Source organism: Camarhynchus parvulus, chromosome 6 (genome assembly GCF_901933205.1).
Source record: "Camarhynchus parvulus chromosome 6, STF_HiC, whole genome shotgun sequence".
Lineage (NCBI taxonomy): Eukaryota > Metazoa > Chordata > Aves > Passeriformes > Thraupidae > Camarhynchus > Camarhynchus parvulus.
Genome location: NC_044576.1, coordinates 20,224,820 through 20,242,497, shown reverse-complemented (window position 1 = coordinate 20,242,497; position 17,678 = coordinate 20,224,820). Strand labels below are relative to the sequence as shown.

At 39.1% G+C, this 17,678-nt stretch overlaps 1 protein-coding gene across 2 annotated transcripts; it reads right to left on the bottom strand.

The window, feature by feature from the left end:
- Positions 1-1,213: 1,213 nt before the first annotated feature.
- On the bottom strand, positions 1,214-10,983 carry ZNF518A (zinc finger protein 518A). 2 transcript variants are annotated; one of them, XM_030951618.1, is made up of 3 exons: positions 10,904-10,983; positions 9,073-9,191; positions 1,214-6,736 (listed from the first exon to the last, which is right to left on the bottom strand). In XM_030951618.1, exon 3 carries the CDS (start codon positions 6,615-6,617, stop codon positions 1,983-1,985), a length of 4,635 nt encoding a protein of 1,544 aa, XP_030807478.1. In that variant the 5' UTR covers positions 6,618-6,736; positions 9,073-9,191; positions 10,904-10,983; the 3' UTR covers positions 1,214-1,982. The 2 variants fall into 2 exon arrangements, with proteins under 2 accessions (XP_030807478.1, XP_030807479.1); XM_030951619.1 differs by lacking the exon at positions 10,904-10,983 and adding an exon at positions 10,239-10,643.
- Positions 10,984-17,678: the final 6,695 nt, after the last annotated feature.

The window sequence follows — 17,678 nt, the reverse complement described above, 5'->3', positions numbered from 1 at the left end:
TTTCCTAACACTGTCTCCTTCCAACCTGCTTCCTCACCACTACTCTGGTCTTCTTCAAAATGCCTAGCTAAATTAACATCAGAGCTCAAGTCCATTGTGCAGCACAAAATGATTCAGTTTAGATACACAACACATGCCAACTGTGTATTAATTCACCCAAACAACGCTGCCTTGACTGCTTCACTTGTCTTCCATACATAACTCATCAGATGCAAGGCTAGTGTGCATCTTCCTGCCAACACACAAATCAGGAAAGAAAAATTTATCTCATCACCGAAGTAATTGTTTTTAAGTAATTTTAACACTTTTTAAAACACAAGTTGAATTCAGGTTAGTGGTGACATGCCTGTGACATCCGTGACTCTTACTGTTTCATTGGTAGCAAGCAATCTTCATTTTCACCAGTAACAGAAAACTACTTGGGCTTGCATACAATCTAAACCCCAGGATTTAAAAGCCCCAGTCTTCTCCAAGCCTACTGTTCAATTTTGACAGCTTTTCCATCAATACTTTGGGAAGCTGGCTTACACCTTCATACCTGGGCAAAAGGTGCCAGCCATATGGTAAGAGCAGTCCCACATAAGAATGAAACTTCTAGCCTACAGAGGTTCATTAAGAACCTGGAGGACAAAGCCTTGAGACATGATTACTGTGGATAATAAGGACCTTCATCTGTATACCCTCAGTCACTATGGTTAAGAGGTCTTTTGCTGACATGCCTTTGTATAAAGACTAAAAACTGTAATGCATAGTGTCTCCCTTCATTATCTCTAAAACTGAAAGTAGAAAGCAAGCAGACACCTAAGAACATTACTTCCAGCTGATAAATATGGGAATAACAACTCAAGCCTTGGTTTAGCCAAATCCCTGGTGCCCCAAAAGGCAGTATATCTGAATAAGCAATAGTAGAAAACATTAAGTCATTATGGGGATAAATTACATCCACCTGAAATAAAGCTATGAAGCAATTACAAGCCTAAAATGGTGCTCTGCACCTCCCCACATCCTGACCATCCCTATAGGGTTTGTGGCAGACACAGCAAGATAGAAACATTTTCTATAAATGCTCAAAGTCATATGCTGCAAACACAAGTTATAGCAAATTTAATAGTGACAAAATCAATACAGATTAGGAATGTTCACCATTCTTAAACACCATATACATTATGAATATATATATACTGTATATTTTCAATCAATTTCATTTGGACTCACCATATTAACACAATCATAATATGTTTTATTAATTTATATGAAAAATACTTCACTAAGAAAGTAGACAAACTGCACAGAAATAGTACAAGTGTCATGTGCATAGCAATATAGCTTAAAGCATTCACATATGGCTTTGTTTAAATGAAACTGTGGGGGAATGGCCCTATACGGACCCATGGTTACACAGTCAACATAATGTAAACTGCTTCACATCTTTGAGGCACTTGCTAATAATAGTGTTCAATCCCTGAAAAACAAAATCAAGAGCTAATAAGTGAAAATAACAAAAATCCCAGGATAACAGCCGTGTATTTTTGAAAATATTTTAAAAATTGGTTTTAGTAGTGCATGCACAGAACTGAAAAACTGGGGGGAAGGATGTAATTTCTGTGCAAGAATTATACCAAGTAACTGAAAAGTATAAAAATATTTACATGTTTAGGGATTTTAAGTATGTACAAAACAAAGGCCCTGAAGACTTATTCTATAGAATAAAAATATAGCACATGATAGCAGTAATAAAAATAATATATATTTTTATGGAATTGTATTTGCAGTTAGTTACAAGTTATTTAAACCACAACGTTCTTTGATCTTTCTCAAATCTGATGGCAATAGGGAACACACTCTTTCTTTTATAACGTAAGAACTTTGCATCCTTTTTCAACTTCAGTTACAATACTGACATAGAAAACAGAATGACTTGTGTATCCTAATCCAGCTGGGGTGTTTTTTTAAACTTTAATGACTATTTTGTTCACTGGTCATCATTTCGTTAATGAATTCCAATCTCGAGTAGCCTCCATCAGATGCCTCTGTCCATGTCCTACCCAATTATCCTGATTGTCAAATATTCTACCACAAAACCAGCAGCTAAACTTAGCTTTCAAGGTATTATTGGAGGTAGTTTTCACAATCTGGTAATTGTTTTTGCTAGTCTTTTTCAGTGTCAATTTTAAGACAAATCTTTCTTTGACAGGGTTAAGGGGTTTTATTGTCCTGTATCTTTTCTGAGAAAAATTATCAGTAGTTACATCCAAAGGATTGCAGAAGTCTGGTTGAAGAAGAGCTTCAACGGTTCTTTTTGACAATAAAACCTTAAGAACATGGCCCTTAAATTTAGCAACAGTTTTCATTAGATTTACAACTTCTGGAACATCTGCATCAGGATGGTTTAGCACAACAACTGGTTGATTTCTCCGGGGGCATTTTACAAGCTGGTTAGAATTAAAAGGGAGTAATTTCAAAGTCCTTACAGTTTTTTTTGATGCCCTTGGTTTGTAAGGGCTACCTGATTCACTAACAACTTCAGCTTGATTCTTTTCTTTACACTTTCTGTGCAACATTGCTTTCTTTCTAGGAGGTTCTGGGCAACTAGCCTTCCTTTTACGTTTGAAATTCTTGTTTCTTTGCCCACCCACAGTTCCCGAACTTTTAGATCCAGCTTGTTTTAAACCAGGTTTTACTTTTGCAGTTCTGTTTTGGGTGCTCCATGTGGACTTCTGACAACCAGAGTTATTCCTCTTGTTAGCAGCTACTACTTGCGTACTCTTGATAGAACATTTCTGCAACTGTGTCCCTCCAGATTTAGCAGAATAAACAGGTTCTACAGGAGGAACACGACATGCTGGATTAGAGCTTGCCAAAGAGGCATTTGCTGGCATTAACCCACCTGGTAAGTTTAAGGCATCATTAAAACTAAGATTAGTTTGTTTCTGTGCTAGTGCAGGAGTAAGGGACTGCAAGTTATCCACCTGTAGTGAGGGCACCGAGTTGCTTACTGACTGAGTGTTATCAGACAGTGTGTCTGAAGTACAAGTTCTTATTTTCAGCAAAGGATGTTGTTGCATGGCTCCAGTTTTCTTTGGTTGACAATTCTGATGAGCATTATCCTGAAAAAAAATTGGTTTATGAACTACAGGCTTGTTTGGTGTCAAACATTTCAGAAAAACTCCCTGCTGTCCATCAGACGAAAGTGCATAAACATGTTGTTCCTGTTTAATTTCCTGTTGCTTTACTGACTCCAAAGAACCAAAACCAGCATCCTGGTGCTCTGGTAACACCTTCACAGAAGAAGTTGCCTTCACAGACGACTCTGATGAGTTTGTAACTACAAGAGGTGCTTTGAATGGCATACTATTCAACGAGTAATTTACTGTACCACATACTTCCCCATTACAGGAACTTCTTAAATTTCTAAAATTGCCATTTTCCCCCTTCACTTCTAAAGCTGGTATTTTCCCAAATTCTCTGGATGCAATTCCCCCTAAAACCTGAGAACTATCATTAGCGGCATTTGCAACTGTTCCAACTGCCCCGCTAAAAGTCAAAATCATTCCAGGTCCTTTATTTGAAACACAAGATGCAGGTACACCTTTAGTAACATCTGATGAACTGGTTGATGGAAGAGATTTTCCTGACACGACCTGCTGCCTAGATTGGTTAGAAAGGTGGAAAGGAACAAAAAATCGTGACGGAAGGGACTGAACAAAAAGGGCTTTCTTTTGTTCTTGAAGAACAGGCAAAGCTGGTGAAAAGCCGCTAGGATTTTGAGTTGCAGACAGTACTTTATCTTTTACTACCTGCTGTGTAAACTCATCTGTAGGAGTTTTTAGCAATGTACCAACACCCGGAGTTCTGGATAATTTGTCCACATCCTGTGAATCAAGTGATGTTTTGGGTGTCTGTCTTTCTCTCCCACAACATGTACCTTCATTTGTGCTACATCTTGTGTTGAACTCTCTCTCACATAAAGGGAAGTGTACATTAGGAGGAGGCCTCTGAAAACCACACGCAGTTGCAGAGCTTTTTAAACGCACGCAGGCTGCACTCCCAGTCTCAGGACCAGAAAGCAGCTTATCAGAACGAAGTTGGACGCAGTTAGTCTTGCTGTGGAACTCCTGCTGAGAAGTTGTTTTTACTTTTAACACATCTTGCAATAATTGGTTTATCTCAGGCGATAAATAATTAGCTGCCTGCTCACTTTGTAATGAGAAAACAGATGTGATTTTAGGCATTATGAAAGAGTTAACACCATCAGAGGCATTCTCCTGGAATTTCTCAGCTACGTTCCGAAAGCCTTGCTCTGTGTTAGTGTCCAAATACTGTCGGCCATGATGCTCGTCCTCTGTAAAACACTCGCTGTCAACACCACATTGAGATTGGCTTTTAAAAGACACAGAGTTATTCTTAGTGTTTATGTGTTTGTAAGTTTTATTAATATTTGATTGGGCGGACACAACTTTCTCTGCTTTCAAACCTTTCATCGACTCTGAATGTGAAGATGGAATTTCATTTCCACTGTTTTGAAAAGAACCTCTTTTGCTAAATTCGCTGTACCTGTCATCTGTAGACGTCCAAATGCTACATGGATTATCCAAAGAGTCCACTTTGGAATAGTTGTGAAAAGACAACAACCCTTCATTAGATGAATCCACTGAGGTTGAATAACAGAGATTAGTTCCATTGCTATTATTCAGGCCACCATTTTGCATTTTCTGTTTAGGAAAGTAGGGCATTTTCATAGGGTCGTCATGAAGGGTATTTGTAATAGCGGGTGATAATACCTGAGGATTACCTGAAGGACAAAAGCTTCCCCATGAGATACTAGTTTGAGCTCCAACTTTTGTTACTGCTTCATGTGGAGGTACAGTTGAGTCCAGCTTCATTGGCAAACAATTTGGACCTTTTCCTTCAGCTATATTAGAAGGTGCTACAGTTTCAGAAACACTCCTACCGTACAATAAGGAGTTATTTTGTTTTTCCACTTTTGTTTTTCCTGAATGAGGAGCAGGACAGGAAAACGGAGGGGAAGTTAATGGATGAACACAATTGTTCTTTAAAGTCGACTGATCACTTACATGTGGTATAGCACCTGAAGACAAGCCACAGGGATCAGCAGTCTGTAGCAAAGGAGTTGCAGAACCATCTTTAACAGGATCAACTTTCTGACCCAACAAATAGTCATTTTGCTTACTTGTAGGTAGTAATTTTATAACAATATGTTGTTTTCCATCTACCATTTTAAAGCCCATAAATTTCGCACTGTAATTTGCTGGTACGGATATTTTATTGTTTTTAAACATCATTACTGTTGGCCCATGAACAGCACTTTTCAATAATCCCAGGCCATAACTTGTGCCATCATCTGCCTTATTGTATTGTGCAGTAGTAGCAGAGAGCATTCCACCCATGAAATGATGCTTTTCCGTGTATTTACCTTGATGCTTCTCTTCATTTGTTTCCACGTCTCTCATACACTGGTTCAGCTCCTCAGCATTTGGCTGAATTTTATTCACATTTCTTAGCACTTCTATATTTTCTTCTCCAGCACTGTCACTTCCACTGCTTATCTTCTTCCGTCTCCAGAGTGGTTTTTTTGATGCTCCCATTTTATACCTCCTTAACACAAGCTTCAGTCCTGCTGGAGTCTTTACTATTCTTTTTTCATATTTATCCTTTTCCAGTTTTTCTTTTGCAATTAAGTGGTCTCTGTGTAAAGCTATGATGTGTTTTAAAAGATAATCTTTCCGTGATGTGCTGTAACTGCAATAAGGACAACCAAAAGAAAACATACTGGTATGAACAAGGAGATGATTTTGGAGCTCCTCTTCTGTAAAGTTTTCTTGATGGCATTTTCCACATTTATAGGGAATCTCCTTATGTTTGTGAATGTGCTGAACAAACGTACCCACATCATAGGTAGAAAACCCACATTTTTCACACTGAAAGTGTCCATTTACACAATGCTTTGATATGAAGTGTTTTGTCAAAGCCAACAAAGTGTATATCTGCTCATCATTACAGAGCTCACATTTTACTAAAGTGCTACGATGGATGCGTCTGTGCTGTTTGAAAGACTGAAAGTCATTAGCTGAGAAGTTGCACATCTCACAAGGATACAGAGGCAACTCACCATAGTGTAACAGCTGAAAATGTTTCTGTAGGTCATTTGGGCTGTATCTAATGTTATCCTTGCACTTCGTACAAGTGAAATTCAGTATCTTTGCTGCAGTTTTCAATCCTTCTTCGAATTGCACTTCTGGCTTAATTTGCAAGTGGCTTCCTTCTGAACAACTGAGATTGCTTCCACTTATTTTCTCTAGACTTAAGGATTTCCTAGCAGTTTGATGCTTACACTGAAAGAGTTTTCTAAACCTATCAACTTCATGTTTCATTAATACTTCATTTGGAATGTTCACCTTGGGCAATTCAATCTTCACGTTTTTTAGTCCATAAGCGAGATTGACATCTAAAATTGCTGGTTGAATCGTCATACTTGTAGGATCACTCACCAGTTCTTTCTTCAAAGTAATGTTTGTAGAAAAATTCTTCATAGCATTGTGTTTTAAGAAAGTGATTTGCTTTCTGTCGCAAAAAAAGTGTTCCTGTTCAGATGACATGATTTTAGGTTCTACTTTTCTTTACATGAATTCTTGGGATTTAGTCTTACTGCTGGCAGCAAATGAGACAACTGTGCTGAGTTATTCTCAAAGCTCTACAACTTCCCCATTTCATTCTCCTGAAATTAAAAAACAAACAAAGCAAATAATTACTTTTAAAACTAATGCAATTAGAACACCTATTACGATTCACTAACAAACCTATGCCAATCTCTGATGTTGTTAATTTTTATAAAATTACTCAAGGGATGGAAAAAAAAAGGATGAGGCAAAAAAAAAGCTATTACACTATAACCTTTGTTTGTTCGTGTTGGGGGTGTTTGTTGATTTGTTACTTGGTGTTTTTTTCTTAAAATAAAACTTGAAAAATATGTTTTAAAGAACATCTACTGAAAGATACATGTCATCAAATTTTGGGTTTCTCCCACCCTGTAGGCATAAAGAAGTCCAAAGACCTACTTTTCTTAAATGAAGCCTGTGTTTATTACTTATTTGGGATTTCATGCAAATAAAGCCACTCCTTTGTGACATGCCACTAACTGAAGTATTAAAAAGAAGTTAAAATCTAGAATTTGACATTTTTATTACTCAAGTGTGCTACTCTATTAGTTACTATTGGGCTTAAAAAGGAAAGAAAGGAAAATCAGAACCTGACAAAATATCTACTTCTCTACAATGGACACATGACCTTTACCAAGACCAAAAACCAATCACACTGATCTACAATGAATTTTTCTCATGCCTACCTTTAGTACCACACAAGTCTGAATCAGTCAACAGATAAAGTTCTCAGGTTTCTCATTGCATGTTCCAGGGTACATGTTAATATTTTCAGTGCATGACTGACCACAGTACCCCTCTATGGATTAAAAGGCTCAAACAGTTATGGTCAGCATCACTGTCTCACTACAGACTTCATGTCAGTGTTTCCATAGCAGGCTGCATCAAAAATTTATAGCAGCTCAAGTCTATGCCTGAACAACACTCCTGCACAGAATGTTGACACAGAATCAGCAGAATTGGAACAGCAGCAAAATTAACTTAAATTCTTAAAAGCAACACTGGAAAGGAAGAACTGTTTCTTCAACAGTATAACACTTTTTACTAAAAAACTTTTTCCACAGTACAAGTCACAAAGTCACTTTTTTCTTTCCTAACAAGTTAGTAAATCGTTAGCTGAAGTCTGATTAGCAAATTTCTCTCCACTACTCTGGGGCTCTCCCTGAAGCAACACAGACTTGCAACTAATTAAATCATCGTATCTATTCACATTCAAACTGAAAGAATGATCACACCCTCACTGTGAATAAGTGCAAGGGCTGCTTCTAGATCTCCAAGCCATCATAAGCATTAGCCATAAGTTCTTTCAAATATTCTCCCACAGTCCTGGGAGAAGGAAGTATCTAGCATTACACATGCAAATAACTGACAAAGAAAATGGAGACTGAAAAATTTTCAAGTCCATGTTCTTGTATCATGTAGCAAGAAAAGCAACACTTTTTTTTTAAGCACATGCTTTAATGCCTTGCTTTGGAGAAGATACTAGCACTTCTGCACAATTCTTGAAAATAATAAATACAACAGACTTTGACACTATACACAGACTCTAATATCAAGTAAATTCACTTAACTGTGTTCTCCAGATATGAGACCGCCAAGACTTCAATTACACATCTGACATAAAAAAAAAATCCCAAAAAACATCCCAAAACAACAAACCACAGAGTCATACACTCCCTCCTCGGAATCTCTCCAAATGGAAACACTTTGGATACAAGACTTCTATTTTTCTTTTAACTCAATGACACACTCCCCATCTTCCACACAGAAGATTAATACATGGGATCTTACCCAGCTTTGAGGCCTGAGAAGAGAGTAACTCATGTGCATTTGTATTCCATTTCCACCAAGAGTACTGCATTAAAATGCATTCTCTTGCCAATGGTATTTATTTGAATAGAAGCAAGCTGAACTTCCTCATAAAGTAACTAAAAATTATTTGAATTTGTTGCTTGAACAACATTTTAAGACACAAGCACAACACAAAGATTACAGTTGCATGATGCAATACATCATCCTGACGGCAGCTGCCCATCCTTCAGGTTAGAAGGTTACACTGCCAGACACTGAAACCTGAAGTATGTTTACAATAAAAGCTATAGAAATCAGAAGTGGGTAAAGTGCTGCAGAGAAAAAGGCTCAGGCTTTCAATACCAAGCCAATGTGGTCCTCAATTGGGCAACACTTACATTTGGCAAAGAGTCATGATCTAAGATCCCCTTTAATTAACTAACCTTATACTTAATTTTATTATTTTTGGGCAGTATGCAACAATCAACAAGCTCCTGCAGCATCACAAATAAAAATATTTACTTGAAACAACCATTAAAAAAAAGGGCTTTCTTGCTTTATTTTATCCCAGGGATCTCTATATTTTCAAAGAAGTCTGACTTACGCGTTAAGAAAATACTTGACTTCAATTCTCCAACAGCTGGGTATTTTCCACACACACAGAAGAGGTAAGATTGCAAGACTCAGACAAGGCCACAGTCAGGAGAAATACTAGAAAAAGTTCTGGAAACAAAAGGAAAGGTATTTTAAATGGTGCAAATACAGGCAAAAACTGAAAGAATAAGCTGAAAAGCCCAAACCCCCCAAAAATTTACATTATGTAGATTTTTAATACACTGAAGACAAGAATATATACCAACTTTTCTCCCACAGAACATCATCAAATGCAATACCAATACTGTATATACACACAATATAACAATACCTATTTTACCTTAGCTTTGCCACTACACCTCAGGCATTCATAGCTGGGAAGCATAAACACATGATAACTTAAAAACAGCACAGAAAGAAGTGCCTGGTATCTCAATCCATCAAATTTTAACCTGACCTCAAAAGGCACTTATCTTTTTTCAAGCAAAAATTTTAATGGCAAAGACCTAACCATAAGCTTCTATAAAGTTGTGCAAAAGCCTGGGAAAAGGCAGAATATTACATTCACAGTATCTAAAACCAGTAAGTAGATTTAAATGCAGATAAAATGAGTACCAACATTGAAAATACATAAGCATGTGCCACAGTTAACTCCCACTCAAAAATCCCCAAACCACTAAGAACAAGGATAAGCAACCACTTAAGGGTCTCGGCCACAATTTTCTTCCACCACAAATGCTGCAATTTGTCCGTATTTCGTTTTTAAAAAGTACAGATAAAATGTTTAGGCTATATATTTTCACCTAGCGAAATTACAGATAGGAGTTAGACACTGCTAAATTAGGTAATTTTTACAGTTTTTCCATTTCAATCTACATTCAAAATAGGTATCCCAGCAGGCAGGCTCTTCAAGATTTCTGAAGAAATTTCGGCTTATTTAAATTTTATTAAATAAATAAAATTATACTGAAGTATATCCCATGCCCAGTTCCATTCTATGTGCCTGCAAATTTAGAGTGGCGCCTTAATCTCTCCCAAGACGGGGACACATGTAAGAACTCACAAAACTAGATCTTATGAAACCCATAGAGCTGGAGCAGTCAGACACAACCTGAATAACACAACAATGTTTTAGTAAAAAAAAAAAAAAAAAAAAAAAAAAAAAAAAAAAATCACCGAAGCGCTCTCAGAGCTCACACACACAGACTGCCCGTGCTACAGGGCGAACCTGCCATTTACAAACACAGCAGCTGAACGCGGCGGCGACACACGGCCAGCGCCAGCCCCCGGGCGGGCTGACACTGCCCCCGCCTGCCGGGGCTGCCGAGGCAGCAGCGGTGCCCAGAAGCCGGCCAGTAGCTGCGGCGGGACAAAACGCGGGGCGGTCGACGAGGCGGCGGCAGCTCGGAAGCTCCGTCTGACCGCGGGCACGGCAGCGGGCGCTGGGATAGGGACGAGCGAGGCGCGTCCCTGCCCGGCTCTTCCTCGGGAGCGCCGCGACAGCGCCGCCCCCGCCCGCACGGCCCCGGGGCGGCCGCAACTCTCGGCGCGCAGCCCGGCGGAGGGATACGGTCCCACGGCCGGCCCGGCGGCTGCACACGAGGCCATTTCTGCCCGGTCCCGCCGCCCCGGGCGCGCCCCGCGGTCCCGCCCGCCCCAGTCCCGACTGCCCCGCGAGCCTCCCGCCGCCGGCGAGCGCGGACTATTTAATGTCTCACCCGCACCGCGGGGCACCGTCCCGTCCCGCCGCGGCCGCTCGCGCCCCCTGCCCGCTCCGGACCGTCCCTCCCGCCCCGCGTGGGGCCTCCCCGCTCCCCGCCCGACGATCCCCGCGGAGTTACCTCGGGTACCGCCAGCGTCCGGCGAGGCGCTGCCGGCCGCCATCACAGTTTCCATCCGGGGACTGCCGGGTGCGAGCCCGGCTGAGGGGCGGCCGCGGCGGAGGGATACGCGTTCACCTGAGGGATGGGCGGACGGCGGCCGACGAGGCCCAAGGGGGGAGGGGGCGGGGCGGTTCAGGCAGGTCCGGCTGCTTTCTGCTTGCTCGTCCCGCTGCCGCTCCTCCTTCTCCTCCTGGGATGGGGGCCTTGGGCACATGGCACGGCCGGGGAACGGCCCGGCCGCTCCGCCCGCCGTTACCTTCAGTGGCTGTGCACCCAAGGGCGTGTTTGGGGCAATGGCAATGGCAGTGGCAGAGAGAGCTGTTGCCCCTCACAAAACGCTCGCAGGCAAAGGCCTGGCCCGCGATAGTCGTGCCGCGCTCGTGGGTTCGCTGAGCTGCACAGACACAAGAGTAGACACAATATGTAAAGGGCTGTCTATAGGAGATGTCAGCAGTTAAAGCAGTCAGGAAAATATATGTGCGTTAGATCGGTTAATTTGTTTTAACATGCTCAAAATAACATAAAAATCAAAGCTGATAATCACTACGAAGTGCTTGTCTCGTTAGACACAGTGTCATTTCTGCTGAGGAGTGGCATCCGCAGTGGGTAGGAGCGTGCTCTTCACGTTTGTGCAGGTTTGAAGGCACACGAAGACCACCCAGAGTGAGGTCACCGAAGGGAACGAAGGCACGAGAGAAGCAGGAAATGGAGCTGCACCATGGCCAGAAAAGGGCAAATGCCCATGACAGAAATAGACTGTAAAGATCAATTCTGAATGAAGGGGTCATTGCAAAGGAAATCCATTCTCCACTTAGGAAACAGTGATCAAAAATCAAAAGCAAAGAGGAGAAAGCTCGAGCTTTTTCCTTTGGGAAACCTGTCTAATGAACAATTTAGTCTAGCAATTCAGCTAAACATTTCTCCACAAATCTTGTGACATCTTACTAGTTGTAACAAAGTCTAATAATTGCAATATTTACTCATTATTAAATATGAGAACAAAGAATAGTGTTGATGTCTTTGAGTGTGCATGCGTACACTAAGTACATTAAACATATTTTTAATTTCTTGTTCCAATTGACATCACTTAGTTCCCTTGTGTCCTAGACTGTAAAAGAAAGTTCGTAGTCTTTCACTCTTTTTCAGAAGCTAAATTGAATTTGGTCTGCTTTTCTTTGGGACATCCTGTGAAAATGATGTTCAACTACAAGACAGTCTGTGTTCTGTAAAACACAATATCCCACAACAGTTTTTACGTTTCACCAAAAAAAGTTGCTCTGACATCTGCAGTCAGTTTTGGGTTTGGTAGGTTTTGAGTTTGTTGGGTTTTGGTTGGTTTGGGTTTTTTTCCCCATGAGCATTGGCTATTGTGTCCAAAAAATAAGTAAGCTGTGTAGTATTTTGGAAGCTTTAAGGGTATTTGTACTGTCCCAGTGTGCATTACATCACATTACTCTATGCATCTGAACTAGAAACAATGGCAGGGCTTCCCACTATATCTCATTAGCATTAGTCTGTTCTAAATTGGTAGGGCAATTAGGTGCAAATAAGTAACCTTTATAATGTGATTTTTATTATTGTTGCTCTTAGTTCTACATTTGTGATGTTGTAAAATTGAAATTTCAATGGTTTCCTCTAGTATATGGGTATTTCACACACAGCAGTACTACACCCCTGATTTTCTTTAGATATTCAACTTATTTACGGTTTGGATGGCAGGATGGTTTGGAACAATTTATTTCATAATCTGCTGGACTATCAGAAATCATTTCCATCAGAAAGTATTTCACACCAAATAATTGGGACTGATGGATATATTTCCTCAGAAACACAGAGGGGGAAAAAAAGTGTTTTCAAAAGTATGTGCTAAGGCAAACATCAACCATGAATAAACAAATTATTCTATGAACTGATTTTCTAAGGAAAACCTTGCTCATGCATTTGCCTGAAATCACTGAATTCAGTCACAAATGGGAAAGCTTCTTCCTCAGTTGAAAATAATAGTGTTGCTGCCTCATGTTCTGTATTTTAGTTACAAAAATTTGGAAATATCTGGCTTAAGGTGAGAATATGTTTGCAGTTTGATTTTCACATTTGCAATTATTCAGTGTTGGTATATGTGATATCCAAATTTCACAAAGTTTTTTTGATTTATGGCAATTTTTATCTTGGTTCTCATACTTTTTATTCAATCTAACATGAATTTAAACTAATGAAGTTTACAAAATCTATGCAATAAATCAAGATATTCATGTATTCTATCCTTTTTTTTTTAGTTTTTCTATGACTTTGCTCTGTAAGGACATAAGAGTTAATAGTAAATAGCTCTTTCCTTCAACTCGTAAATCCTGTAAAAAATCAGTGTCCCATATGCTTTCTTCTATTCTTTCACTTAAAACATCAATTTTAAGTAAAAAAATTACATCTCAGACATAATCATGCAGCTACCTCATTCTTTATGGCACTAAAACTCCTAGCTGTGATCATACTGGCTTTGCTGCTGTTCATTTTGTTCTGTAAGCTTTTCTACTGACACTTTTGAGACAATTTGACAGTCTTTTGCACGTATTTCATAAAGAAGAGTTGGAATGCAGAAACCTTCACAAGTCAAGTTCTTACAGATGCAAATTGATTTTGGTTTTTCTCCAGTGGTTTGAAATTCTGAGTGCTCATCTATTGGCTGTATAGGTTTTCTGGGAGAGTTCCTGTTTCTGATAGTTTTCTTATGATGTGGACTAAATTGTTCCATAATTATAGCAGATAAAATTCTGAATCACTTTGTGGCTTTTAATGACAGTAAATAAAACTTAATCTCATGCATTCTTCTATGTCAACATTTAATAAATATATTAAATACATACTTTATAAAATATAATTAATTGCTATTTCTTTCTTGGCTTGTATGTAATGAGATTATAAACCCTATTCTTATGTACTGCTTGGCAGCTAGAGCTTCTACTCAGTGTCACCAGAACAGCTGCGATGATATCTGTGTCTCCAGAAGACAGCAAGTTCTGAATATGTCAATGAAAAATGTATAAAAAAAAATATGCCTGTCTTCATGGTACAACTGGGGGGGCAATATTACAGATAGCAGAGGCTGGAAATTCACGGAGGAAGGAACCTGGGGCAAAACGTGCTCAGATGTAGGAAGATTATGTTTAGGAATTGACAGGTCTTAGCCTTGTAGGCAGACTACCCAGCAGGACAGTCTTTGAGTGATAAGCAAGAAAGAATTATGATTCTATTTCTTTTTAAGAATATCAGGTTCACAGGAGTTAGAAAATATCTGTTGTGATAGTAACAATAAGCGTGAGTCAATCTTACTGCTAGGTGGTTGTTTCAAATTCTTGTAATGACTATAAATAGAAAGTGTAATCTTACAGGTAAACAGCGCAGTACAAATGGAGGGTTCGAAAAAAATACATCCATTCTTTTCTGTTCCATGCCACTTCACTCTTGAAAGGTGCTAACTTGACTTTCTGTATTAAACATTTTACTGATGAATTCTTACATAAAACCCTTTCGGTGGGGCCTTTGAGTTCATTCTTCAAGTCTAGTATTTTATACTGATCTGCTTACAAAAATCTCCAAACTGTGCTTTTTACTTAAATAAATAATACATTGGCTAGACAGAGCTAATTTCTTTCACAAAGTACAGTGTACTTCAAACAATGCTTATATGAATAAGCTGTAGGGCTGTAAGAGAAGCTCCATATTTCTAAGATGAAACATCAGTGCACAGAGAAAATAAGAAAATTGCCTTTTTAAGCAGTTCCTAATACACTACATTATTGGCTTTGACGATGAAGTATTGAGCAATGTATGGTTGCCTATATGTCACTGCTGGTGACATATGTCACTGCCGGGGTGCGTAAGAGTAGCATTGTGCACCGCAACAGGTCACTGTAATTTTTGACTCTGTATTTCTTATGATAAATAGCCTACTTTTTTGGGGGCAAAACAGCAGGAAGACATAATGTTAATGCTTCCTTTTCTACATATATTATCTCATAAACATAACTGCCTTAATGATGACAGCTAAAGTTGTCATTATTGATATCAGAACATTTATGAACTCTTTTCACTTCTCCACCTGCACATCTAAAGCAATATTGCAACAATGAAGGAAGTCACCAATTAAGCTTTCTTTGTGGATTTCATGGCAGAAATCAGTCTTGGAGATACATGAGCCATAATTGTTAAAACTTCAGGAATAAAAGTTCAAATGAAAATTACAGCATTCACTCTAACAAGAATTTAAATTAATTTATCTTTCTACAGGGAGAAGGGTGAAATAGAACCATGCCAAAAATTTCATGACAGTAAGTTTCTGAACCCAGCTTGGGAAATTGCAGCCTTTGCCATCATCTTCTACAGCTCTGTTGGAATCTGCTTTTGGCCAAATGATGCTCTGCTAAATAGACCCCATACATCAGTTGCCTTTGTTAATTATTTTAATACAGCCACCAGATAGACACGTCCAGTTAAGAGGCCCTGTTATAATGAATATCCTTATTCATACTCTTATTCTCAGCATAGCTTTTTCAAGTACAATTTCTGATCATAACAGACCCTTGCATACAAAGGGTGTGTTATACAATTGAGAAAACATTCTTAGGAACTTATTGAATCTTCTTTGGAAACTTGTGGAAAAAGCATCTCTATGCCTTCACAATATGTGAAATGGGTAAGAGACTTTTTTATTTTTATAACTTGTGAATGGGGAAGTGTTTCCAAACAGCAAAAGGAGGAAGCACTCTTGGAAATGTGTAAACAATTTTTTTATCACTTTATTTATAGTTCTACCATGTGTAAATCAATTACTGATAATCTGCCAAAAGATGTAATTCACCTTCACGAGTAGCTTGAACTAGAATTTCTACAGACCTTATATCTTGATTAGACTACCACTGTCTAATCACTGTCACTGTCCTTGGAAAATGTTTTAATCTCCTAAAAGCTAAGGCTTGCATGGTTAAGCAAAGATCCCATTTGGCTCATTATAATTTTAGTCTCAATGTTTGCAAGTGTCTTCAGCATCATGGGCAGTCCACACTGCAGCAAGTTCAGGCAAGTTAATTTAAAACAGAAACTGGAGCTGGAAAAGAAAGAGGCAAGATCTACAAACCAAGGCTGAACAGATGAAGGGCAGATTAGGATCTAGCACTCAGTAGGAGGAACTAGGACAAGATCTAAGTCTAGAAAGCAGGAAATTGGATCAGGATTTTAGACAGGAAGTAACACTCAAGATTAAGGATCTAGAGCACAATTACAAGTAAGAGGTATTCAGCTTTGCAGAGTACCTGGTCCTGTTTCACATGTACTGAGACAGGCTATACCAGCCTCTCAGAAGTGAATTACCCTTTGGAAAACTAGTTATGGCCAGATGAGTAATAAAGAGGTGTCTGAGCTCTCTGTGGGAGATACCTTGACTTCACAATTTTCAGTGGCAGCTGAGCAAGCAGGATATCTTGAGTGACAGGAGCATCTTCCTCATAGTCAGATAGTCATGACCCGAACAGTTTTTATCAGCAGTCAAGTGACATGTGAGCAGTGAGCTGGATCACGATTGCCCAGGTGAGACAAGGGAAACTGGCAAACTGCAATAATGTTCATGCTCATAAATGCTAAGAAAGTGAGATTAACCTCAAGCCTTTCTGAAAATGGGGAAGATTTTACTCTTGGTAGCAATCAAACTAGAAACCACCACCGTTGCACATACTGTCCTGATGCAACATTGCAAAATACATCCTGGATACTGGGCTGGTGTTCTTTAGCAAAGGCGGGTGCTCATTTCCCTCTTGGAAGGTGCAGATAAACGGAATATTTAAACCAACAAGTTGTTCTGTGCCATAACATAAGACATGGCATTATATATGTCATAACACTATAACTTCTGTCCATTTTTGCATTTCTAATAGTTATGAGTATCTGTCAGTAGAGCCCTCTCATGAGTTTTTACCATCTGGATGCACATGACCATACCTGCACACTTCAGGTTAGGCTGTTTACCCTCTCAGCTTCAGTGTATCCATCAGTGGGAATGAAGGTGTGCACTCCTAAAGAATTAGTTATTTTAAGATTAATTTGTTTTTCTGACCAATAGCTTTGTACATCCTTTGATATCAGTTAGGAAATTCTTGATTTTCTTTTTCAAGAACTAGGTGACATTTCTCATACAACATATTTTTCTCATCAGTAGGATGAGACAGGACTTTCTGCATTTTAACTGGAGATACACACGCACCAAATTAAAACTGGAGAAGTAAACCACATTCAGGCATGAATGTTTGTTTCCTGTTTGTTGAATTCTGTGGAAATTGCAGAAGTATCTCCATGCATAATAGGACAGGACTTGTTTTTCCTCTGCTGCTTGAACAATAACTTCCATTCCAGTCACTGCTGATAAACCTTTCCTAATAAAATACATACCGAATTTAAACACAATGGGAAACTAAATTCTTTTCTTTTCCTCACATACCTTTGTGCTTTTTGTACCTTTGTTGTATCACCACATGTTGACTTTTATCTGGATCTTCTAGAAGTTGCTTTGGAAATGTCTCATCATGGTATCAAGTTAGATATTGGCAGAAATCTTTCCTAGTTTATCCAATTTTGATCTGTTTCATTGGCTCCCTACAAGGTTTCAAATTGATTTTAAATGATTATTTTTAAACTAAAATCTAGCAATCTTTTGGTTTAATATAGTTTTCAATTCTGCACTGCAGGT